The 25,633-nt window shown below is 40.0% G+C and overlaps 2 protein-coding genes and 2 long non-coding RNA genes across 8 annotated transcripts; 2 read left to right on the top strand and 2 right to left on the bottom strand.

Moving 5' to 3' along the window:
• The first annotated feature begins 247 nt into the window (after window positions 1–247).
• Window positions 248–17,659, top strand: LOC125314956. Its single transcript, XR_007198294.1, has 3 exons — window positions 248–258; window positions 4,814–4,828; window positions 17,501–17,659. It is a non-coding gene; the product is annotated as an uncharacterized LOC125314956 (long non-coding RNA).
• Window positions 8,527–9,815, bottom strand: LOC115739936 (gibberellin 2-beta-dioxygenase 6-like). The gene is made up of 2 exons (XM_030673256.2): window positions 8,992–9,815; window positions 8,527–8,889 (listed from the first exon to the last, which is right to left on the bottom strand). Exons 1-2 carry the CDS (start codon window positions 9,784–9,786, stop codon window positions 8,647–8,649), a joined length of 1,038 nt encoding a protein of 345 aa, XP_030529116.1. The 5' UTR covers window positions 9,787–9,815; the 3' UTR covers window positions 8,527–8,646.
• On the bottom strand, window positions 14,669–24,649 carry LOC115739971. Of its 5 annotated transcripts, none has more exons than XM_048279497.1 (8): window positions 23,699–24,646; window positions 22,887–22,981; window positions 18,764–18,825; window positions 18,178–18,289; window positions 17,196–17,278; window positions 16,220–16,281; window positions 16,022–16,118; window positions 14,669–15,392 (listed from the first exon to the last, which is right to left on the bottom strand). In XM_048279497.1, the coding sequence occupies exons 1-8, from the start codon at window positions 24,013–24,015 to the stop codon at window positions 15,336–15,338; spliced, it is 885 nt and encodes a 294-aa protein (XP_048135454.1). In that variant the 5' UTR covers window positions 24,016–24,646; the 3' UTR covers window positions 14,669–15,335. The 5 variants fall into 5 exon arrangements, with proteins under 5 accessions (XP_048135454.1, XP_048135455.1, XP_030529150.1 ...); XM_048279498.1 differs by having other exon boundaries at window positions 18,184–18,289; window positions 18,764–18,820; window positions 22,882–22,981; window positions 23,699–24,645; XM_030673290.2 differs by having other exon boundaries at window positions 18,764–18,820; window positions 22,882–22,981; window positions 23,699–24,642.
• Window positions 16,804–17,168, top strand: LOC125314954. Its single transcript, XR_007198292.1, has 2 exons — window positions 16,804–16,986; window positions 17,018–17,168. It is a non-coding gene; the product is annotated as an uncharacterized LOC125314954 (long non-coding RNA).
• Window positions 24,650–25,633: the final 984 nt, after the last annotated feature.

The following is a 25,633-nucleotide window of genomic DNA, read 5'->3' as shown; positions in this document are numbered from 1 at the left end:
TCAATAAGTGCTGAAGAAATCGAGAAGAAAAGAGACGAGCAATACTCATCCAATTAATAGGGAATGCTTTACATCTTTATATTGTTTTTGAGTGTACTGAAAGTGTAATCTGTTTGAGAAGGACATCAGTGCTACAGTTTATTCTTAGGTGTATGATAGTATGATCTATTCACTTGGGAATGAGCAACATTAGTTTCCGAAAATAAGTATTATGAGTATAAGCGATATATACTACTGTAACAACTCAAAAATTTACTAGTGGAATCCAACCAATATATTATTAGTTTGGGAGAGTGGACATACACTTACACCAAGTAGAACCACTATAAAGTTATGCTTGCATCATTCTATATATCCCTACTTATTTTCTATATCTGTCAAATAAAGTGCACTTCACTTGATATTATCACATGTTCCTGCTTGTATCAACTTGTTTTTGTTTTCATCAAGTTATTTTGCTTATATCCAATTTGAAGCGCATAATTCTGCAAAAGTTAGTCAAGTCACCCGCCCTTGGTGATCGGCCGGAGGTTGAAGAAGATAGGACAAAAAAACAGAAAAGAAAAATAAAAAATTTAAAATTGAAAAAATATTATTAAAAATTACCGCGTTAGCACTGGCAACGCCATATCAACAATTTTCAACCAAAATAGTCCGAATTGACTGAATTGGTACAAATATAAAAGGTTAAGGCTTGAATTAGCAAAAAAAATTCGGGAATGAATGGGCACAATTGCTATAGGTTTAGGATTTTTTTGGTAATTCTCTCGATATTCACTTGACATGATCTCCCGACTAATGGAACGTTTTAGGTGAACATGAAGACATTAGAATGTGTGCGTAAAAAAAATTGACAAAGAAAAGGAGCAAAAACGAGAAATATTTTCTTCGGGACGCACCACGATTACTAGGGCCAATACATAATCAGTAAGTTAAGACAGATGCTAATTAAGTAAGTTCATCTCAACCAGCTTTCTACAAAGGCGACAGACACGTCTTTCGAATAATACGTGAAATTGTCAAAACAAATGAACTTCGATCCTCAACGCCCCTATTCTCCTGTCCCTTCTTTTTTGCGATACTGTGCCGAATGCAGGCCCAATCCCACTTCTTTTTTCCATGCGCGTGCCACCCTAGCTCGGCTCGCGACCTCATCTCCTTCTCTCTCCCTCTCTCACCGCGAAGCAATAGAGTGAGCCACCGGAAAAGCCAATCGTAGATGGTCCACGTCCGATTATTTTTCCTTGGCCACGAAGCCCCCGATGAGGCCTCTTGCTTGCCTATAAATTGGAGCTGTACCAGAGAGAAACGAGGGCTTGATCACTAAAAAGGCAAGAGAAAGGGAGTTGGCCGAGAGTCGCAGAAAAATTGGAGGTCGCCGAGGAGAAATTGGTCGTACCCGGCTGTGAGCCTTGTTTCAATGATCATCAGACGTAGAAACGCCACCGCCAATCTCCTAAGAAGTCTCGAATGGGTTGGACTCTCGATCCCCCTCTTTTGTCCTTTGTTTTTTTGCCCGTAGGCTTGCTGGGTCGGTACATGTGGTTTCCTTTGTCCGGCGAGCTATCTAGGTAGTTGCTATGACTCCTTGCTAGCTGTAGGTCCTTGATGTGGTGTTGGTCTGGCTCAGTTATGCTTTATATGTGTCGGCAAAGCTTCGCTCCCTCCTGTCCTTTTTTGCCACAGTACCCCTTTGCCTGAGCCGGTCACTTTTGGCCTAAATTGCAACTTAAGCTGTGCATGTTACATTTAGATTTAGCTGACGTGTTGCTGCTATTGCTCTATTGTGCGCTATCTTGGATCAATTTTGCTCATTTGATCGCAGGCCGTGAGTAACCGAGAGGTTGGTGGTCATCGGAGGTCGATCAGACCGTTGGAGGGATTGTCGTTGCCATTAGTGGGGTACCTCAGAGACCGCAGCAGCCAAGCGAAGCTAGTTGAGGTCTTGACCTAGATTGGCAATGGCCGGAGAGGCACCGGCGAGACGAAATAGGTCTCGTTTAACCTATGCGCCATTTCTTCTTTCGAATGTGGATGTTTGGATTGTCGAATCTTGGGCCGGGCTTGTGGAGCACATAGGGAGCATACTGATGTGGAAGCATCGAGCTCCATCAATTTGCTCTCGTGTTCAACTCAGACCTCACCCATTTATCTAGCTCAATCCTTACTTTCAAAAGCCTAAGGATTATTTTGGCTACAATCTGAATCATTGGTTCCAAGTTTGAAGAGGTACCTAGATGCAGGAGCATCCGACTCATCGGTATAGTCCTTTTGATTTCGGCTGCTCCGTATGAATTTGTTTGAGCAATCTTCTCAACCATATCTCATGGCAAACACATGAGGATGATGCAATGTATTCGGCTTCACTTGTCAATAGAGTAACACTTGGTTGCTTCTTTGTTGACCACATGAAAGCAGTATCACACAAGAAAAATATAAAGCCTGTAGTGCTCTTCTGATTACCGACATCTCCCCCATAATCACTATCGAAATTACCTCTAAGATCAAAAGATTGAGACTAACGGTAATTTAAACCATGATAGACAGTACCTTTGATGTAGTGAAGTATCCTCTTTGCAGCTAAAGATGAGTTGATTTCAATTTCTCCATGAATTCACTCACAATTCCAACACTATACATGATGTTCGGTCTCGTACATGTTAGGTACCTCAAGCTTCCATAATGTGTTGGATCAACATCGACCCCATCATCAAACTTCGGAAGTTTGACTCCGCATTCCATTGGAGTATTGACCAGCGTACGATTCTTCATGTTGAATTTCTCAAGGATATCTTTAGCATATCCTTTTTGGGAAGTAAAAATCCCTTCGGCACTTTGCTTCACTTCTATGCATGGAAATAATTCATGAGACCATTGTAGGTCATTGAGGAATCATACCCGATAAAGATGAGCTTTTTGCTCTTGTCTTCCATCTTCGATCTTTTCTGGTTCGTAATATGAGCATAAGCAATGCTCCCGAAGATTCTCAAATGAGAAACAGTGGGTGTTCTCCTGCTCCATATTTCTTGAGGAGTTATGCCTTCGAATCCATGTATGGGACATCTATTTTGTAGATAGACCACACAAATCACAGCTTCACCCCAAAGTTCCTTTGGCAAATTCTTGCTTTTCAACATGCTTCAAACCATGTCAAGAATAGTTTTGTTCTTTCATTCCGCTATGCCATTTTGTTGAGGAGAATATGAACCTGTCAAGAAAAGTTGAATATCATGATCGACACAAAATTTTTTGAACATGGTTGATGTGAATTCTCTTCCATGATTTGTTTTCAAGGCTTTAATGAAATAGCCACTCTCCTTTCCAACAAGGTGCTTGAATTGCTTAAATGTGTTAAACACTTTTGACTTTTCTTTCAAATAATACATACGGGTTTTTCGAGTAAAATCATCAATTAAAGTAACAAAGAATCTATGATTATCAAAGGATGGAGGAGTGACTGGGCCACACACAATTGAATATATCAACTCAAGTGGCTTCTTCGCATGATAAGGTGCTTCTTCCGGAAAGCTTATTCTGGGATGCTTGCCAAGAACATACCCATCATATAATTGATCGGGATGACTGTCGCGGACTAAAAATTGCGGTTTTCAATCTTAGGTTAATGGGTTATCAAATTAATTAATTGGATTTTAACTTAGCTTGTACTCTCTCAAGTTCTACCAAATCGTGACTTTATGGTTCTAGTGATTATCTTGCAAAAAGTTCTAAATTTTTCAAAACCGCCACTAATTTTTTTTGGTAGGTCGGTTAGAAATCTAAGTAAATTAGTGGGAGAACTATGTTACTTCTACGAACCTGAGATTTTAATTTTGGAACTTGGTTACATTAATTAATGCCATTTCGATACCAATTTTATGAAAAATGTTCAATTTGGCAATTTTGATGAATTCTCACTTGAAGTTCAAAGATGCAATTTTTTTGGGTTTTCTTTTTGTGAATTTTTTTGTATTTCATTTTTTTTCCGACATTAAAAATTAAATGAAAATGATAGTGAATTGGCTCAAGATTATCTTAAATTTTTCCGATTAAATTTGCATTAATTTCCAAAAAAGTTCAGAATTTTTTTTTTACCCTATGTCTACATCTTTTAAAAGTTAAGATGGATTCAAAAATATTTTATTCGTTGAATGCAATCCATTAGATAGAATTTCTACAAAATCTAATTTTTTTAAAAATGATGAGATGTGGTTTTTAAGAAACCACATTTTGCTACATTTTGCTTTTGAATTTTTTGAGATTTTGTGAGATGAACTAAAAATATAAGGCATGAATGTTTTTTCATTGTCAAATTTGCTTAAGTGCGTTTAAATTAAAGTTACAAATCTTTTAAATTGAAGAGATAATTTTCGTTATTTCTTTCGAATTAAGTTTCGATCTAAAGCATAATAGATCATCCTTAAAAATTCGAAATACCCGCTATGAAAATAATTCTATCTAAAGCTTGGTAGATAGACTTATTTCCATATATGGAATTGTGGATTAGAAAAATTTCCTAACCGATTACATTGTGAAATATGTAGAGTATCTTGAGTATATTCAAAAGATTTTCAATTTGTTCAAATTAGGCAAGTAATATACCATAAGATTTTCTTGCAATATGTCACATGAAATATCTTGGAGCAAAGATATAGACTCGTCGCACTGGATTTGCGGATTTTCAAACGCTCCTTTCGGTAACGTGATCAAAGGATGACGCCACCAATTCTTCTTATCTTCTTCTTCTTGCTTTCTCTTCTCTGCGTGTCAGAGGATTGTCCCCCCACTTTTCTCATTGCGAGGCCTGCACAAAAAGAGAGAAAAGGAAGGAGTCCTCCTCCATTTTTCCGTAAGATCACCCTCCTCTCTGGCCTTATTTTTTCACGCAAATTCTGAGTAAAGTGTTGATTTTTCTGAGCAAATAGTGCCTCCCAACGTGAAGCTCTCTGGAACAGTGAATCTGTAGTTGTGTGGCCCTGAGATGGCGGTGGACTCTTCTTCCTCTCGTACGTAAGAAACTTTTCACAGATTAAAGAGCAACTCACGGCTGCTCCCTCCCTAAAAAATCTGCCGTGTGCGTAAAATATTTGGCCTCCTGCTTTAAAACCTGAGGTATAAGCATGCTTATATGGGAAAAATTGAGTCAAGTTAGGGGCTCTAACTTATATCTTTTCATGAAATAGACCCTGATTTGCAAGACCTTTTTTAATTAAGCCTCGAAAGACTTAATCACATTTAATTAAGTTTAAATTAACCTATTTTCCTTGGGGATTTTCGCCTAGGCTCCAATGGGTCGGTACAACTTCCCCAAATTCAGCACTTCCACTTTCAAGATGAATTTCTCTTTGGATCTTTCTTGGTGGGGGGTTGACCTTTGGAGCATAAAGTTCATCCTGAACACTGCTAGTTTCAGATAAATCATAATCTAGCTGAGAAGACAGCTTCGGCTGACGATCCAGGAAGGATTTCCTTTGTCTGCTTGCTGTGAGAGTACTTCTGGAAGAGCTCCCCACTCTTTCTTTTCCACTCCTTAAAGAACGAAACGAGGGCCTCGCATATTTGCACTTATCTACGTAGATAATTTGGATACCTACTGAGTTTAAGTCTGCTGCGACATCCCAGCCTGCTGCAAATTTGAGCCTTCGGGCCCAACTGCATGGGGTATGCCTTGTAACCAGACTAGATCCCCTAGAAGGAGCAGAAAGCTTATGAAAAGTTCTTTCTCCAGAAAATGCATCCATGTTCATAGGTATCCAGCGTTCAAAACTTCTGGCTCGTTAAAGCTTTTGTTTCTTTGCGTTTCCTTTCTTGGGATGGGGAAAGAAGGAAGCATAAGAGCGAGAAAAAGAAGTTGCTAGAGAGAGAGGGGGAGAGGAAGGTGAAAACGGGTGTGAATGATCTGAGGCCTAAAAGCGTCGACGAACCATTTTATTCCGCGGGCTTAATTTAGATAATTCAATTAAGCTCGAAACCTTGAATTAAGTCCATCCACCACCGGTCTGGATAAAATGCAATGCATGATTGACAAAAATTAAATATGAACGATGAACTATTTTTGGTAGGAATTAAAATTTAACTTCTGATTTTTATGCAAAATAAATCATTAAAAAAATCAAGATTTATGTGTCGACAATGATCAATATGTGGTAAGCCATACACCATCTTCTTCCAAGAAAGCAAATTCATTCCGCCAAAATTCAAATGTCTAAACCTCATATGCCACAATCACGAAGGATTATTGACACATGCTTTCAAGCATCGAGCCATCTCATTTTTTAATGTTGAGAATGAACATCTCGTTCTTTGACATCTTCACATTTGCAATTAATTTATTATTCTAATCTCTAAGCACTAGGCTAAGATCTTTCATGTGGACAATATAGCCTTTCTCGAGAAGCTATCACAAACTCAAGATATTGCTTGACATCTTCGGTACATAATAACATATTAGTAATAAGCTAACGTGTACCACTCTTTAGGAGAATTAGAATTGTATCTTTGCCTTCGACGGTGATTTTAGAGTTGTCTCCGAACGAGACTTTCCCTTTGATTGTCTCATCCAATTCGAAAATCGTCTCCTTTCGACCACACATGTGGTTGCTTGCACCAATGTCCAGGGACCACGTATCAATTTGTCCACCTTCATATTCTTTGACGGCCAACATAAGAACTTAGTCGGAATCATTCACCAAGTTCGCTTTTTTGTCGGCTCCTCTACTTTCTTTGCTCCAACACTCAAAAGCATAATGGCCAAGTTTATGACAATGATAACATTGAATTTTAGATTTATCATACCATTGGCCACTTGAGTTCCATCCTCTTCCGCGAGCACTTCTTTGATTTTGGTTTCTATTGTCGTTGCGAACACATTTCCTCTGCTTTGTCCATGGCCTCTTCTTTGAAAACGACCTCGACCTCGACCTCGATCACGATCTTGATTCGTCTCTCGAGCTTCCGCATAGACTCCACATTGGCCCGTTTCATCTCGGATAGTCAACCGAGTTTGGAGTACTTCCACCATCAACTCATATTGGTTTCTTCTGAGTCGTTCTTCATGGGCTTGCAAGGAACCCGGAAGTTCATCGGTCATCATGGCATCGAGATCTTTGGATTCCTTGTTCCCAACGACTATGTGATCATACTTTTTGTCCAAGGACCGAAGTATTTTTTTGACAACTCGAACATCGGGTACATCTTCACCGTTCCTCTTCTTTGAAAATCTTAAGCTCTGATACCAATTTGATGGGATAAATCGAAAGCGAGGCTCTCATAAACACTCACAACTCAACTCACGAATGAGGAGGAGACAACTTTTCAATGTTTTTGTATTCACAATCGATTCACCCATATCAAAATAGTTGCAAAACACGTCTATTTATAGGCTTGATACATAACTCTTGATCTACTTTAGAAATATGAACATACGCGATGTATATACATAGTATTAACTACATATCGAAATACGAATAGACTCTTGAAAGACTCAACTAATGATGACTCTCGAAAGACAAGTCATGGTTCGTGCACTGGTTCGTGCATGCGTCTTGGGAGTTCAACAGTCATTGACAATCAATCGACACCACATTCACTTAATCGACACCTTCATGAATTTGGTTTAATTTCTGACATTTGCAGCCATCCTGATGACAGTCATGATCATCTATCAATACATTCACAAGCAGCGGTACAATTACGAGCTCAAGTACAAGGTCTCAACGATATTCATCAAAGATCTTGCCGCGAACCCAAGCATCAATCGGGTCCCTGGGATCGGCCTCCCCTGCTCTGAGATCGTGCAGGGCATTCCTCCTGGATTATCGCATTTCATGGCTACTATTCCGTCAATGAATTCTGTCCTAATCATCGTCTCGATCAAGAACCTCTCAATCAGCAAGGTCGCAATGTAGAAGCGGTCCTTGTTCGGGCAGGTCGAACCGAGGAGCACCAGGATGTTCCGCTTTATCGTGCAGTACAGATACAACAACAAGAGAGAGGAGCCACACCAGTTCGAGCGGCCAGTTGGCGGACAACTTGAAGGAATTCATCTGACATGAGTTCTTCTTCCACAAGGCCAAGAGCAACGATGACAACTGCGAGGATGAGACGGGACTCCTAGAGGGGGAAGAGGAGATGCAAATCGCGCAGAGAGCAAGGGAGAGGGGCGGGGTGCACTTCCTTGGGGAAGCCCAGGTGGTTGCCGAGCCGAACTCATCCTTGTGCAAGAAGATCGTCGTCAACTACGCCTAGAGTTTTCTTAGGAAAATTTTCAGGCAATGCGAGAAAATCATGGCGATCCCAAGGAATAAGCTTCTGAGGGTTGGCATCACATATGAGATATGCTTGAAAAGAGAACACTAATTGCGGTCAAATGAGAGAGAGAGAGAGAGAGAGAGAGAGAGAGAGAGAGAGAGAGAGAGAGAGAGAGAGATGGTGTGCTATAGATTTACAGAATACATTATAAGAACCTAAAAAATAATCTCCTTTTGTCTCTGTTCTTCTCTTCTTCTTCTTCTTTCTTCTTCTTCTTCTTCTTCTTCTTCTTCTTTACTTACCCAATAAACTAATAATGTCTCAGAACTGTGTATTAGTATATACCATGGAGGTCCCCATAGGATGGCTTTCGTAAACTTCATTATAAACGAACTGTGTTTATGTACTCGTTTGCAGCCTGAAACGTGGGAGACCAACTTTCTGGCCGTTTCTTCTGACGTCCTCCTGGATTTGCTTCCGGTATTCACCGAACGTGAACTTCCTGTAGACGGAGGGCTCTCTGAAACTCCCGATCAGAGAGTCGTACGAAGGGCAGAGGAAGAAGGCCACGGAGTATCGCTCCACCTTCTCGTTCGTCGTCACCTTGTGCTCCACGCTCTTGTACACGTCGTTGCTCCACGCCTGCCCAAAAAGAAGAAGACCGATTCATGCTCGGGTTAGTCACTGCGTGGCTATTGACTTGGGGCGCTTTGTTTTGACTTTGTCGTTTCTTTTCTTTATTACCTGAAGAAGGTCTCCGATGTTGACGATGAGAGCGTCTCGGTTGGGCTTGACAGCGACCCATCGGGAGTCCTTGAGGAGCTGGAGGCCTCCCACCTGGTCCTGGTACAAGATGGTCAGGAAGTCGCTGTCCGTGTGGGGCACCAGCCCGAACATCTCCGTCGAGAGTGGGCACACCGGATAGCGGTTCAGCCGGAGGAAGCACGTGCTCTCGTGGCACGTCTCGTCAAACGCACTGCGGCCCCGGTGATGCCCGAGGTTCTCCGCCAGGACCCCCGCCAGCGTCCTGGCTAGCCTGGACATGGCAGCGGCGAACTCCATCAGGACTCCCCGGAGGGAGATGAACTGGCCATAGCAAGAGAGGTCGGAGATCTTGGCGAGGGGGACGTGGAAGGCCTCGGACCAGGAGAATTGGGCAGGGGAGGTGGCGGTGGGAGTGCCCCAGCGGTAGGAGTAGTCGAGGAGGGCGGAGCGGACCTTGGACTCGAAGGGCGTCTCGAACAGCTTCACCTGCTCTCTCCTCATCTCCCCAAGCAGCTCACTGCTGATCCCATGGTTCACCACCTGGAAGAACCCCCACTCTGCGGAGGCCCTGCACATGGCCGCCGCACACGACTGCCTCTCCTCTTCGCACTCGCTGCTCAGCCCACCCAGGTCTATGACTGGGAGCTCACACTCCCGGGGGGCGGCCATGTCGGCATTCTGGATTGGAGAGGAGGAGGAGGAGGAGGTGGTGGGGCAACTCCGGAGGAGTTGGGTGAAGTTGGTCAGGAGGGGCGGGTCTGAGATCGAGCCCATCGTTGCAACAGAGTGTGAAGAGAGTGTGGGATGGGTGGCGGTGAGGCGTACTTATAGGTGGAGACTGGAGGAGGAGAGTAGGGATGGAGAGAGGACAAAGAGAAGGGGACAAAAGCGGTGGGAGAGAGAGAGAGAACAATGGAGAAGCTCCAAATAGCGACAGTTGGCAGCATGTGGGCATTTCCCTCTAACTTTTGTCTCCAACAGAGAGAAAGAGAAGGAGAGACTCAGTCTCCCCAACCAAAAAGTTGGGAAGTCATGCTCATGCCCACCACTAGAAGTACTGAGAAATCTTAGCGTTTCTTTGCAGCCAAATTCTTCTTTGGACTTGGGTACTAATTCCAATGCTATCCACGGTAAGGATTGGCATAGTTTCGGGGTAGAATCTGAAATTTGAAATGGATCTGTTTTCATATTTTAAGATATATAGAGTAAGTTTCAAATTCTAAAAATTGAGAAACATGTTTCGATGAGTAGGTTATTGATAGTGAAAATAAGAACCTGAAATTAGTTTGTGTTTTTTTTTTTTTAGTATATATGTCTTTGTATGATCCGACGGTATTCCACAAAGTCCGAAAATGAGTGTGTAGTTGGGAGCTACTAGTTTGAATTTCCATTTTTAACAATTTATGATTGAGATTTATTTTTATTCGTGTGTCTAAATATAAGTTGGGTCAACGGATTATAGCAGCAAGTGACGGTCATCAAAAATAATGATTCACTGCAATGATTCTCTAAAAAATACAGATGGAACCAAAATAGATCATGAAATCGACCCCAGAACCTGTGATGGGTAGATTTAAAATTGCAAGATATGCGAGAATAGGTTCTGATTTCAAAAAATGAGAATCCGTTTCGATGAACAGTTTTGAATTTCAGGTAAAACCTACGTGGAATCTGAAATCACACCCAAAAACATGCGGGCAAAGGTCGTGTCCGATGGACTCAGATCCGTAAATCAGTTTTCGGTTTTTTGCGGAGTGGCAATAGGGGCTGGTGCGTTCTCTTTCCTCCCTAAAAAGTTGGGAGGGTGAATCTAGCTAGTTCTCTCAGAGTGGTAAAGTGAGGTGGCAAAAACTACAAAAGGAATAGATCCAAAAGACCCACATCATATCTTTTGACTTTTTACCAAAGGGACGTGTGAAAAAGTTCATTCATTGAATTCAATTGGTCCGGGACCCCTTTCGTTCGTGCATGGACGATGACAATTCAGTGCCAAAAAGCTTTCCCCCCCCTCCCAAATAAACTATTGCTTTTAGACTTGGAATTCAACTGGTCTCTGATTTTTTTATTTATTTTTTTCTGTCTTTGTCCATCCCTCTTTGTCGTCCTCCGCGAACATGTCTTGATCCCCTCTTGGCTTTTGGTACTTTCTGAGAAGGCTACGCACCACCACATGCACGGTAATTTTTCTGGCGCTTGGAAATTGACAGGAGATTTTCCCTTTGGGGGGAATTCGTAACTTGTTTTGAATTTATCGACCAGCACAAGTAAAACAGTCGTGGGATTAGGCACGAAGCCGACTAGAGACCGATCGAGTTCGGCCCGACTGAGATAGGATGAAACAATATGTACCCATCACCTAGTTTTTGTGATCACAATCCCTGTGACACCGTAGAGTGCGGTCGAAATGGACTTACACTCTAGGATCCGGCGATACATGAATCCCCCATCTCTTAGTGATTTATTCGTGCCGTATGTTTCCTTCATTGTTCAAGCACACACTACTAAACCCACAAAGCCAAAGGGAAAAGTACCAAAAAAGTCTTACACATATTGCATCGATACTAATTCAATGTTAAACCTTTTAATTGAACCAATTTAGTCCTAAATATTTTTATTTTGATACTAATTTAGTCTAACATGTCAATTTAGACCGAAAATCGTTCACATGAACGATGGTCATCCTCCAAGAATATTTTAAAATATATTTGTAAATTTTTTCTTTTGTCCCTTTCTTTTTTATCTTTCCCTTTTCTTTTTGCCGGTGGCCGACAAGATCGCTCTTGCTAGCCACGTCTAGGCAAGGGGCGAGTGCCGACAGACCCCCTTGCCAAATTGGGTGAGGCCAACCCTCACAGGCTAGGGTTGGCCTACCAAGCCACGTCCGGGCAAGGGCGAGTGCCGACAGACCCCCTTGCTCGATTGGGTGAGGCCAACCCTCACACGGGCTAGGGATGCCCGACCGGGCGTCGCCTACGCAAGGCTTGTTAGACCTCACCCTCGCCCAAGCGAGACTCCTAATGCCTCACCCAAGCGACACTCGACAAGGCCGCCCTAGCTTGAGCAAGGGTCGGCCTCGCTAGATCCGGTGAGGGGAGCCTCGTCGGCACTTGCCCTCACCCAAGTGCAGTCTAGCAAGGCTAGCCCTTTCCCAGGTAAGGCCAGACTCACCAACCATGACCTGTGGTTGATCGCCAATCGCCGGAAAAAAATAAAAGGGGAAGGAAAAAAAAAAAAAAGAAAGGAGAAAGCATAAAAACTTAAAAATAAAAATAAAACTTCCACGTCTTTTGTACTTTTTCGCTTTGATGCAAGGGATTGTCTTGGTTCGCGAGAACAAAGAAACAACGATCTGGCGTGAAACATTGAACATACGTACTTATGTTTCCTGTGCACACATTTCTTGTTAATTTAAGAGTGGCAAAAGGCAAAGTGTCCCCAATGTAAAAACTTCCTAGGAAAAGCATTGTGACCAAGAATATTATATCTATTTACTAAACTTCAAAAAAAAAAAAATCGAATTGCTTTTGGGCTAGAACCGAGAAAATACACGTGCACATGTTTATTTGCTCCTTTGAGGCACGTGACACGACCCAAAGTCACTGAGGATTCGATTCACCGACATGGTGCCGCCCGGCAAACTCTGGCTCTGGTCTGTTCCTTCGTTTTTCACGTTCTTCTTCTTCTTCATCTTTTTCCCAACATCCTTGATTTTTCTTCACACATTCACACCTGCATTTCTAGAGAAATCTGTCGCCGCCCAAACATTATAACAAAAGATTTGTTGCATGGCTCCGATTTTTACAAATCCTGTTTGGGGAATAATCATATGTCGTCGTCGGAGATCCTCCTCTTTGTACTCCTTTTGGATGTTTGATCGGCCTAACTTTGCTCTTCCGTTCTTCCTTTGGTCTAACTTCATCCTCCAATTCAAATCAATCTTATTTGAGCGACATTTTGTTAAAAAGAAATAAAAATAAAAATAAAAAACAACCCGTTTATATATATCTATGGGGAACAAGAGAGCTTTCTTAATCAATCTCCTTTGCTCCCATACTTTTCGAGAATTACAAAGATAGGTTCAAGTTTAGATCTTGTTCATTTGAAATGTAAGTTCGTTCTTCGTCAATTTCCTTTTACTTATTTGTTTTTCCCCTCTCTATTTTTGTTGCTACTCTTTACTTATCTATGTTTTCATTCCCTTCCACCATTCCTTAAATCCCGTAAGTTCCGACCCCTCTAATGTGACCCATTTTCTCATTCAACGGAGAGTACCAAAGATCGATTTTTAGATATAATATACACCCGAAATCTTGACTTTTATAAATGTCCCATTTTATTTTTCTTTTTTTAGTTCGCCTTTCTTCTTTGAAGCAACCAAACATCGCAAAAAATAAAATGAATTTGTACTTCATCTACGGAACCGCACAAGGAATATAGGAAGAATGCTGGATAGGTTATATATTGTACTCACAACAAAAAGCACAACAAAGAGCGACAAACCCAATTCAAAAAGTCAAAGAATCCAACATTGACAAAACCGCAAAACCTATTTGAAAATGCGATGCCGTCCGAAGAAGAGTTCATGCACCCGTGAGGACAATAAACCAAATGTTTTTTTCATAACTAATGACATCGTCTTTTTTTTTTTTTTCTTTTTTCTACAAAGACGAAGCGTTAAAACTAATCGGAAAGCAATTAGGCAGCGAGTTAGACAGAGATCAGATGCTTTTTTAATCGAAAATAAGCAACACAATCAACCGGGAAGTTTGACCGGAACTCCGGACCGGGTAGATTATTGTAGATATTGTGCATAACCTTCCAAATTCGATTAATTAAGAACATGCAAGTATGTACAACTTCTTTCTAAGCTGCGGCCGTTTTCTGCTTGGATGAAAGTGCCATTTCGTTGGCATCTTTTGAAGAGGAATTTAGTCGCCAACCGAAGGTGTAATTTATCAGTAACGACGAAGGAGGCTGATTAATTAATTTGATAAATTAGCACGCTCGGAATTAATGAAAAGACAAAGTATACTTTGTTTTAGTTGGTTAGGGAATTTTTTTGTCTTTTTCTTGAATCGAAAAAGGCAGTGAATTTTGGATTTTAGGTGGCCCTTTTTTAAATTAAGTTGAGATAGTGGAATGTGTCGTAGCTCCCATTGGAAGCTTATGTCAAGTTCCTTCCTCTCCTGGCCACATGTTTTTTTTTTTTTCTTTTGGTCTGTTTTTTGGTATTATACGGGGTCTAACCATTTTATCTGCTGTTGTAGGAACAGGGATTGCTCACATGGATCGATTAGATAGTAATTATTTTGCCACCATGTCGCAGTTGCCGAAGAGGATGAGGAAGCCATGCGGGATGGAGACGGCGAAATCACCTTCGGCATGACATACCTCAAATTCAAGAGCGAGTTGAAACCGATCAGCCTCGGTTAAACCGGTTATGGCAGGCAAAATTCATAACCTAACTAACATGGTGAAGTAGAACGTTTGGCATTCAGCTTCCTCTGGTATCTATGACCTTACCCAGATACTATCAGAAAGTAACCACGGAAAAAAGTAGGTCAGGGCACAGATGCTGATAACTTGTCTTACTCAGCTTAAAGGTTCTCATCAGCTGCTATTTTATCACAGAAATGGATCGAAGTCACGATAACTCAAAAGGCCAACGTGGAATGTGAATGTCACCGCAGAATGTTGCGAAAAACAGTTGGCGACTCGTACAGAAGAATTTAGTTACAGCAGACGACATAAGAACAAGGACTCGCATCACTGTCCCTCCGAAAGAATTTATTTTCAAGGAGCTCGGAGACTGTCAAAATGACTTTGGGTACATTATTACAAAGTGGAATGAGCCCCGACCGACGCAAAAGAGAATGATAAAACGCAAATGCCCCAAAAGTTCATCAAAGAACCAAAACGTGGATGCTGAGAATGTATAAGATCGGTGGCATAACCCGAGTATTGACTTGGATATAAGTTACACATCAGCCGCAGAGAAAGTAGTACAACGTAGATGTCTATGATTTATACACAATGCACTTAAACTAGAGCTTCACCGAGGAATGGAAGTTTTGTCAGGAAACCTCCTCTTTCAAGATAAGTAGATAGCATGTACTGCGCTTCTGTCTTCACGTTTTCGCTTTCACTATTTGAGAGGTGGAGGTTCCGATTCCAAAAATGCGATCTCTGAACTTTTTGGCAATCGCTAGACGATCATCTCCATGGAAGGAAGAATGTTCAGCAACAGCATCTTTTGTTACACAGCAGAATTGTTCTGTACTTCACAAATCTTATATATGCAATTGAATTTCAATCACTTCCCTTTAGCACCTTGGCTCCTGCTTCAATTGGATCCTTCCGTGCGAACCAAACATGATTGGCTGGAAGAAGAGCAAACAGGCAGGACAATATTAGGTAGCAATAACACAATTTTAGGCAGCATCGAGCCAACGCCAGGACCAATATTAAAATATGCCTATTGCATAATAAAACTGAAGCACCCGCCTGACATGAAACCAGTTCATACTAACCTGACAGCACAATCAGTTCACCGACACTCAATACTAAGGTATAGAAAAGCGGCTGAGAACTGCTACTCCTTTATTTCACAAATTCACGAAAGTCTTAGACTTGTATATGTCAAAAAACTAAGTTCGTCCTGAGAATCTGCTCCACAATAGATAATACCAAAGATCTCCAAATTGTCAGTTCTGAAAACCAAACCAAGTTTTTGACACTTCTGAGGAAAATACCCAAAATATTTGCGAATATGAATAGTGACCCAGTTGACCTGATACGTTAATTAAGTGCATATCCATAAAATGAACCAGATGCAAGAAAAACTGGAATTTGGAATAAACTGAACAGAGAAGAACAAGAGACTTAAATTAAAACTGCGTTCCAATAGATAAGTAATCATTTCCCCAAACATAAAGTCAAGAGGCTCCATTCATAGGGTTAACATTTCAAATTTGTACAAACTGACATAGAGAAATTGATTCTGCATTACCTGACTAATATTGGGCAATATAGTATTTGCGAGATCCTCATCGATGGATACAGGAAGTGGTGGCATCTGGCTCATTATACCAGGCGTATCTCTCATGCTGCACAATGCAATGGAAGTCACTGGAAGAAAAAATTTACCCAATGTGGCCACTACCATCGATAAACTATTAAAAACGAGAAACAATGAAGATCAACATACTTTTTCAGGATAGAAGTTATATTGTTCCTCACATGACAGAAGAGGTCGAGGTTCTCCTGTAACTGTTACTCATAATCATTAGATAGAAAGTAAGCCAGTAGAATTCCTCCGTGAACAATTTATTGGTGCTATACAGAAAGTTGAAATAAATTGCAGTGCATTTCTTATGCCCAGAAAAGGGACCTGACATATACATTGTGGAAGATTATGAATACGTCTATGACTGATAGAACAGAGGAACTTATAGTAGAAACCATACAAAAGGACATCCAGCAGGCCCATCCATAGCAGTTCTCTCAGTTTTTATTCAATATACGTCGGGTAGTCCTCTCTTCAAAAGAAAATATTAGCACCGTATATAAATGGAATCATTGGGTATGACCAGTACCTCAAAAAGGTGACTGCTTAACAGCCTTTGTTTATGTGCATAGGTTCATAATGAAGGGTTTAAGTTATTAACCAGACAAGAATCACTAAACAACTCATGGAACAAAATGCACTGCATTGTCTCCATTTAGAGAATTTATAGTCCGATATTATGAAAACCAACATAGAGACATCATGTGAAGAGAAAAACCCTGGTAGTTTCCTAAAACAGATAAAGAAGAAGCTAAAAGTCAGTTTTCCAGTGACTACATTCCCCATGCAATTTTCTCTTAGAAATCGCCGTTCACACAAACTCACACATTTGTGAGCATGTATCCGTGGACACATTTGATTTCACACCACACATTGAGAGAGAGAGAGAGAGAGAGAGAGAGAGAGATGTGAAGATAAAACATTTTAAAGAAAAGTAAGAGCATGAATGGAGATGTATTCTCCAACCTTACCAGCAAAATTTCAGCAACCATGATAAAGAAAGCTGACTTAACCAAATATACAAACTTTTTAGAAAAGACAGATAGTTTTGCAGCCACTTTCCTTTAGGTAGAACATGCGAAAATATTGTGCAAAAAAAAGGCCTCTTGCACTGTACCTTGAGCATATGCATATTTGCAGAGATTTGGTTGAACGCTTGTGCATTTTGCTTTAAGAGCTGCCTAGAAGTGCCATCAATCCCTGAGAAAGCAACAAAAGATAATTGGTATCCCATAAATTACAAGGCAAACACATCCAAAGGATAATTGACTCCTGGCTTCTTGTGAATTCTTATATAACCAGTCTACTACAAGGTCAAGGAATGAGAAGCGGCTTTTGTATCACTGTGACCACAAGCCACGAGACAATGAGGGATAACATCATGGATGTTAAAAGGAGTGCTAAATTTAATCTCTTATAGAGTATGATGGCACAAAAAAGATACACGTAGTTTTCCCCTTTTGTTTAGAAAGGGCTAAAAGGAAGTCGAGTGGAAAATGTTAAGATGCAAAGAAGATTTAACAATACATTTATCTCCTTCTACACTAATAGTAAGAAACTTTCGCCGGTACACAAAGGATATGATCCACATGATGAAACAAATATAGCAGCATTCAATGATTAATCCAATATCAGTCTTCTTTATGACCTTTGCAGCAGGCATGGCATGACAGATAGACTGATGAAGCTAAATAACCGTTCAAACTGTCAATGCAATGAGCAATGGTTTTCCACAACTAATAAAAAATTTCATGCACCTTCAGAAAAATATGGGCAACAAACTTAGACTTTCACCTACAACTGATGACATGCACTTTGAGACATTCATCTGCAAAATAAGTAGGAGACAAACTTATGTCAATTCATTCTCCCTAAAACTGAAAAAGGGAAAAGGGGAAAAAGTGAAGGACAAACGAAGAGATTTGACTTCAGTGGCATGATATGTTAAACAAAAAAGAGAGCATCAGCAATTTATTAAAATTTAATATGACCTTTAATTTGCCATCACAGAAACAAAACAAGTGAACTAACATACAAAGTTGTGACGGAAACAGGATTATCTGATTTTTTTTCACTAAAATCAAACAAGAACTACTGACCCTCACAATATAGAAGCTCATTCGGGTCCACATGCTGAACCATAGGAGAATAGGCAGCCATATTTTGTGGTAGACATGAAGCATTAGTTGGAGGCAATTCCACCAGCTTATCCTGAAAAGGCATGGTCATGAAATTACTACATCCAAAATAATTTGGTTTGCAAAGCTAGTTGACTTGTATGCAAAAAAAATGTTATGAATAACCAAAATTACACCAGTAGAACATGATATACACTCTCTAAGAAAAAAGCGCATGATACAAACTTATACAAAGTATTGACTTTCACTTCTAGAATCCCGGAACTGGTTTTAACTACAAAATTATTTCCCGCAATTTTTGTGCTAGTAAAAAGAAGAGGTTTATACGAAAAGGTTCAAAGGTACAAATATACATAGACACAAGGAAACCTAGTCATCATGTAGTATCATATAAGGACAGAGAACAGAATAGCTGGCTATTGGTTGCCATCACCAGTAGGATCATCTGTTCTAGATAATCTTTGTGAGGTTAGCTTCTACAGAACTTAGAAGAACAAAATAATTAAAAAAAGACACTTTTTGGTCAACAATGTAAAGGGGGACACACCTTCCGGCTGTTCACCTTTTTTCCTAGATTGTGTTCTTCAGGTTTCCTTCGCTTCCTCTGCAGCAATTACACAGCATAAGTCCGATCAATGAATCATCTCATTAATCCTCATGAAAGGATGTAAATATAAAGTATCATAATTAGTATGAAATAATCGAGGATGCTTCTGCATGTCAAAAGTCATATTAACCACACATTCCATCAAATCAGTTTGTTCAAGCTGCAAAGCAAGTTATAAATCCTAAAGAACCAAGGTCCTCTTGCGCAAGCTTAACACAAGGAAGTATTTAAAATATTAAAAAAAAATTCCATGTTGCGATTTTCCTTATATCTAACAATCATTACCTCCTCCAACAATCCCACACTGTGGCCACCATTTCATATATGGAAAAATCAGCCAACTATGTTCAGAAAAAGTTTAATGATTATATAACATTTATATAGTCTTGATTGGAAAAATCCCCAACCTTCATTGATTTATCTACAGCATTTTGATCGACCATGGAGAAAAATTAAAAAGTAATAAATTGACCTAGTTCTCAGCCCATATGTGCAACTTCCCACCTATTCCAACATAATCGACTTACTTTCTAGCAAGTGCACTTTCGGGCACAAGACTGCAAAACATAAGATGTCATAGGAGGGAGCTTCAGTCAATTCAAACAATCAGAATATTATAATATTACCTGCATAAGATGCACTATAACAGTCTGTCCACTGCCCTAGCACTAACTGGAATCTTTCGAATTGTGTCATCAATTCGCTTCATCTCAGCTTGTGCCCATTGGGAAATTGTGACTTAGGCCCCCACAACCCCACCTTTCTTTCTTTCCATGTTGGTCAATAAATACAAAATTACAGTGAAGTGGTACTTAGGGGGTGCACGTCTTTATTCTCAGGTTGGTCAGTAACATCAGTTCCAAACAAGATAAATACGAAAGTTTGGGATGACATAGACTTAAGAGTCTTCTGTAGATTCCTCTGGCAATCGATTCTTATGTGCATGATTAACAACTACTTAGGACCTTCTCACTTATTATGTTACGCGGCAAATACCTCTTTTACAGGTGTATAGCACCAGCTTCCTAATTTTTTTTTAGATAGCTCAAAACTGACTAGTCCTTCAATTATTAAACTTATGTCGATCATCAAAAGAAGTATCGATGATTTTCAAATAAACTGACATAATTGTGTACCAAACATTCAGAGCAAAAAAGTAAATTTAAGCAACTAAGGATGTTACTCTCACAACCTTGAGAGGAGAAGGTTTATACATCAACCAAACAGAGATTCCATAGGCGAATAGTTGCCCAATAACTATAATAGTAATACTGGGTAAATATATATATACATCCTTAGAACTAGCAAGGAACATCTATAGAAGCTTTAAATAGGAATATGCACATCTTAGATATGACAAAGTGAAAACCCAAAATGGCACAAAATTTGTAGGTTAATCAGTCAATAGAAGCAATGCCAAAAAGAAGTCTATAAGACTTTATTCTTTGCTTTGGCTGAAGTACAGAGAATAACGAAGGCTACAAACATACTACCTTGGCCAAAAGAGGCTTGGCATCAACCAACTGATACTCCAACAATGTGATAGAGCACTTGTAATTTGCAGAATATCCTTCTAACACAACCTAGTCAGTTGTAGCTAGACAACGCCTAAAGTTCTATTATTTTGTTGTTACATAGCATGCGAGCATGGGTAGCAACAAGTTCATGAACATGTGGGACACAAATGTGGTTGCGAAGATGATGAAGTACCGGAAATTTCACATTCTCTTAAATGAGAAAAGTTACTTTTCATTCCTCGTTTCCTTTTCTGGGTTCGACTTAAGCAGGAGAGAAGAAATATAAGCTCCTGCAATAACCCTGAGACAGACCATCCACCCTTGTAAACCATGTCATGGATTGCAATTTCCATGGTTCTTATGTAATCATGTAGCTAGTTAATTGATTCCATACACATGTTGGCATGCCTTGGTACCCTTTCTTAGTGTAATTTTCCTTCTGATAGAATGTTAAACTGGCGTGGACACATTTCAGGAAGCAAGACTGGTTTAGTAGCAAAGAAAAGTACAGCCGATGCTTTTCTCATAAAAACACAACGATAAAATGCTGAAGCAACTATTCAAGTTTACATCTATTGCTCTGAATATTGCAAATTTTCCTACAAGATGCTGCAGCTTCAAGATATCAAGAATGCCCAGCAAAGAAAAAGAAATTCTCAAAAAAGGAAAGGAGACAAAGTGAAGTTTATGTGCTGAAAGCACCAGCATAATAAGGCAAAGCAATTTGCACCTATTATGTTGTCAAGATGAAGTTTCATTCATGTAACACCAGATCATATGAGATTCCAGATGGCCTTAATTTTCAGAAACATTTTCTCCTATACTACGGTGAGCTCTTTTATTGATTTCCATTTAACCAGAAGGTCGAGGAAAGAGATCATATAATAAAAGTAAGGAGCAAAAAACTCAATCGAACAGGAGGCTGCTCAAGCACTTTTGGTATGAGAAGCAACCATTTTCCAACGTCCGAAATGGTATCAAGTCATCTCAACCCTTAACAATAGTTTTTCTATGATTTAATTTTTTTCCTTTTACTAGATAAATCCAATGGATTTCAACGACACCATACTACTTTAATTCATTCAGTATAAGAATAGAACATATAAAATTTGTCATCACAACCAATTTAAACAAGGAATGACCATCAAGATAACAATTAAAATGACCGCAACTAGTTTCCAAACTTATCCCAACAAACATGCACAAAGTTATTATTGTTGTAATGATACTCTCCTTGCATGTCATGCAGGATGAGATTACATCAGAAGCTAAGCAGCATTTGAATTTGCAGAAATATTTCATTTACCGGACACAGGAATATTTAATCGACTTCCTAGGGAAAGTTATCAAAGTTAGATAGATGAGCACAAGTGGATTCACTCCTTAACCTAAGCAACTGACCTCCATGAGCCCAAGTTTTTTTTGTCTTAGTCCTTAATCGACTACAACAACACTCATTAAATTGGACTTAAAGAAGGCGAGATCATCACGTGACAGAAGTAACATATATATCCCAGTTACAATGACATGAGTGGGAATTGACAAAGGATTGTGGACTCCAAGGAGGCATTTCAAGAAACATTAATCTGCTTTAACATGTTTGATTCGACTCTATGTTAGAACATTTCTGTGAATGTTATTCTGATCTAAGTGGTCGGTCCTATTCTTTGCCCCATGGTAAGAAGTATTACTCTTCTTTTCATTCCAAATTCAAGAATACAACCGAAACGATCCAAGCCTCCGAGTGCATGCACAAGAACATCAAAATCAGCCGAATTCTGATGACTTGATTATGAAAGTCTGACTTGTTCTTAGGAATTATTACAGTAATGAGTGTGGTTTAGTTTCCAAACTTATCCTAATATAGACGCACAAAGTTTATCATTATAGATTGCCCCTGCATAGTGTGCAGGAGGAGATTACGTTGGAAGCTAAGCCGCATATGAACTTGCAGAAATATTTCAATGACTTCCTAGTATCGAAAGTCATCAAAGTTAGACAAAGGAGCATGATTCGATTCACTCCTCAACCCAAGCAACTGATCTCAACATCAGACCAAGTTTTATGTCTTACTCCTTAATTGACTAAAACAACACTCAATTGAATTGGACATAAACAACAAGAGATCATCCCGTGACAGAAGTTGCATGTATGTCCCAGTGACAATAACAAATGTAGGAAAAACAATTGTGGACTTTAAGGAGTATTTGAAAAAACATTATGCGTTGAGACACTCCAAGCCTCCGAGTGCATGCAAAAGAAGAGCATAAAATCAGCTGAATTCTGATTACTTGCTTATCAAAGTCTACCTTGCTCTTAGGGAAAACTACGGTAATGAGAGCGGGATTTAGGTGCACGACATACGCTTGACTCTCCACACATGAAATGCAAATATTCTTTGACAAGTATATATATGCGTAAACAAGATAATGCAAGCAAAGACATCAAGTCCAAACAACTGACAATGTCCAAACGCATCATAAGCAACTAATGAAGTTGAAAAGGTTATTTACGCTCAGAGGACATTCCAGACGAACTCACCGTCATCCATCTACATCTCAGAGCAACATCCCGCACAGTTTTGTCCTGCAGCGTGGCCGCTATTCTGATATACTTCATTATATTAGGCTCATCAGCAAATCTACAATTGAAGGGAAAAAGGTACTCGTGATTTCCAAGGTAGAAAAGAAGATACTGTCATGATTGATGTCGAAAATCCCTAAGGTCTCACATCCACCAAGACTTCTGTTAATATACATATAGCATAGAGTGGGCGCATGAGAGCAAACAAAGAAAAAGAAGGATACACTTCAAGGTGGTACAAACAGGCAAAACTATGCTGTAATAAGTCCAGACAGCAGATCATTCACAAGATCCTATAGAAGCTTATCAAACTCATTATCAGCAACCAAAAGAGTTATTGAGGAAATAATATTCAGAAGCAGAAGAGCTGCAACAGCTAAATCAGAAGTTAACTATACAAAGTGGATTTTACCTAGCAAGGGAATTCAATTATCAGGTTTAAAATGATTAGCGTTTGTGGAACAGAAAAGAGTTCATGTTCTCTTCCTCATAATTCTGCTTAATATCTAGAATTACAAACTCAAGCATGGCGTTCTTAGCTGCGAGCCTACAAGGCAACTCTATAATGACCGGCCACTATGTCTCTCCTCTTTCCTTTCTTTAAATTGCGGGCAAGACGGAAAGAACTAAATGGTTAATAGAACGATCCAAAAATACTTCCAGACTAATAAAACCCCGGCTGAAGATCAGTAAAGGAATGGAGAAAAATCACATATGCGCACGCTACAGACATCCATGTAGACGTTTCAAAAAGAGATAAAGCTAAAAAATTTACCTCCTAAGGCCTTCGTATAGTTTATCCTGCTCTTCAGCAGACCACTCCACAGCCAAATCTGCATCATGCTTAAGCCCCGGAACATAATCCAGGAGGAGAGAGCTCGAAGAATTTCCCGATTGAGGTAACCCCAAATTGTTGCTCATGGTAGCGGAATTCCCAGCAGAAAAAACCATTCCGCCCGAACTGTTGACCCCGAAATAATTGCTCCCCATCATCGGTGCCACATCCGAGGTCGTGTTTACCGCACCGGTCTGAAACGAAATAGCATGCCTGCTCAGAGCCGACGAACTTGGCATGTTCGACTCCATCGCCATTTCCTCACCCTTTCCTTTTCTGGCTCTAATTGTACGTCAAAGCCATCTAATTTATCATCACAACCACCGAACGTCCCCAACCACAAAAAAGTTCCCGCGGATTAAACCACGGACCTCGTGAACCCGCCGCCACTCCCACAAACTCAGGCAACAACAACAACAACAACAGACTAGGAATCAGCACAAAATTCCTCAACTTCAGCCCGCGACAAAACTTCAGATTCCATCGTCACTTACTCACTGAAGCTCCAAAAGAGAACCCCCGCTAATCCCAGAACCACCAGCTCGATCGCGATTTCAACGCGAAGGGAACCACGATTCTCGCGGATTCTTCAAATGCCCAGGCTCAGGGAACTCGAAACACCAGAAGGAATCCCGCAACCAAATCAAAGACTGATCGGAGCGGCAGGCAGCTCGGCGAACTCGATTCTCGGCGCGCCAAAAAATGAAAGAACGAAGCTTTCACAATTGGGTTCGCTTCTCTTCACACCATCTCCTTCGATCGAGGATGCAAATTGCAGAAACGAGAGAGAGAGAGAGAGAGAGAGAGAGAAAAAATCAGAGAGCACAGAATCGGAATGTAGAGAGAGAGAGAGAGAGAGAGAAGGGCAATAAGAGAACGTTAACTTTTTAGGCTCAACTTTCCGACAGAGCCCTAATTGGTTGCTCATCCTTTTTCTCTCACTTAAAAAATTTAAATAGATGCAATTTTTTTTTCTTTTCCGGTCGAAAAAGAAATACATTTGCTAAAACCATTATCTATCTCACTTTTAATAAATAAAAGCAAATAAATTATCCCGGGACAAAGTATTTCTCGTTACTTTTCCATCTCACTAAGCTACCCAAATTACAATACGGCTCGCTTTCCTTGTCCACTTGAACTATCTTACGGGTGAGCGATTACAGATTCCGAACAGTTTCCATCTTAAACATATTCGTCGAAATCGGTTCCTCATTTTTTAAAATCTGAAACCCACCAAGCATATTCCGAAACCTTGAACCTACCCAGTCACGGATTTCAAGGTCGGTTCTAAAGTCTTGATCAATTTCACCCATATTTTTAATTAAATTATTGCGGTGAATCATTACATTTAATAACCACATTTTGCTATTATAATCCACTGGCCATAACTCATATCTAAACGAACGATTAAATATGAAATATTAACACAATAAAAATCTCGATCATAGATATAATCAGATTAGTGATTTCAAATCATTGCATGCCCTAGAACACCGCGCGATCTTGCGAAAACATATGCCAAGAAAATCACGAAAACTTATTACGGGTTCCGGGTTCGGCCTACCCAGAACTTAGAATCTACCCCGTCGGAATAAATTTCTCAGTTTTTGAAACTCGCAACCTTACCCATCATATCTTGAAACTTAAAACCTATTCTAGATTTCGGATTCTACCATGAAAAGTATGTTGGGACTGCGATCATCGTTATTGCTTTTTTGGCAATGTAGCCCACCTAAATTGTACCTTTTTTTCCATTTCTTTTTTATAATGTATTCTTCTCCTTTTATATTTAATACCAATTATCAAAAAGGTTATTGCATTGCCACCATCCAATTTTTTTTACATTAATGTACATCGAATTTTGATGAATTAGAC

This window comes from Rhodamnia argentea, chromosome 5 (genome assembly GCF_020921035.1).
Source record: "Rhodamnia argentea isolate NSW1041297 chromosome 5, ASM2092103v1, whole genome shotgun sequence".
Lineage (NCBI taxonomy): Eukaryota > Viridiplantae > Streptophyta > Magnoliopsida > Myrtales > Myrtaceae > Rhodamnia > Rhodamnia argentea.
The sequence above is the reverse complement of the archived record's forward strand: the minus strand, read 5'-3'. Positions and strand labels throughout refer to the sequence as shown.

Bases quoted from the DNA above. Each gene is read 5' to 3' on its own strand.
- LOC115739936 (XM_030673256.2), bottom strand. From the start codon at position 9,786: ATGGGCTCGATCTCAGACCCGCCCCTCCTGACCAACTTCACCCAACTC. The intron at 8,890-8,991 runs GTAATAAAGAAA...CTTTTTGGGCAG, and splicing joins ACATCGGAGACCTTCTTCAG to GCGTGGAGCAACGACGTGTA.
- LOC115739971 (XM_048279497.1), bottom strand. From the start codon at position 24,015: ATGGCGATGGAGTCGAACATGCCAAGTTCGTCGGCTCTGAGCAGGCAT. The intron at 17,279-18,177 runs GTCAGTAGTTCT...TTGCTTTCTCAG, and splicing joins TGAGCTTCTATATTGTGAGG to GGATTGATGGCACTTCTAGG. The intron at 16,119-16,219 runs GTATGTTGATCT...TGCATTGTGCAG, and splicing joins ATAACTTCTATCCTGAAAAA to CATGAGAGATACGCCTGGTA.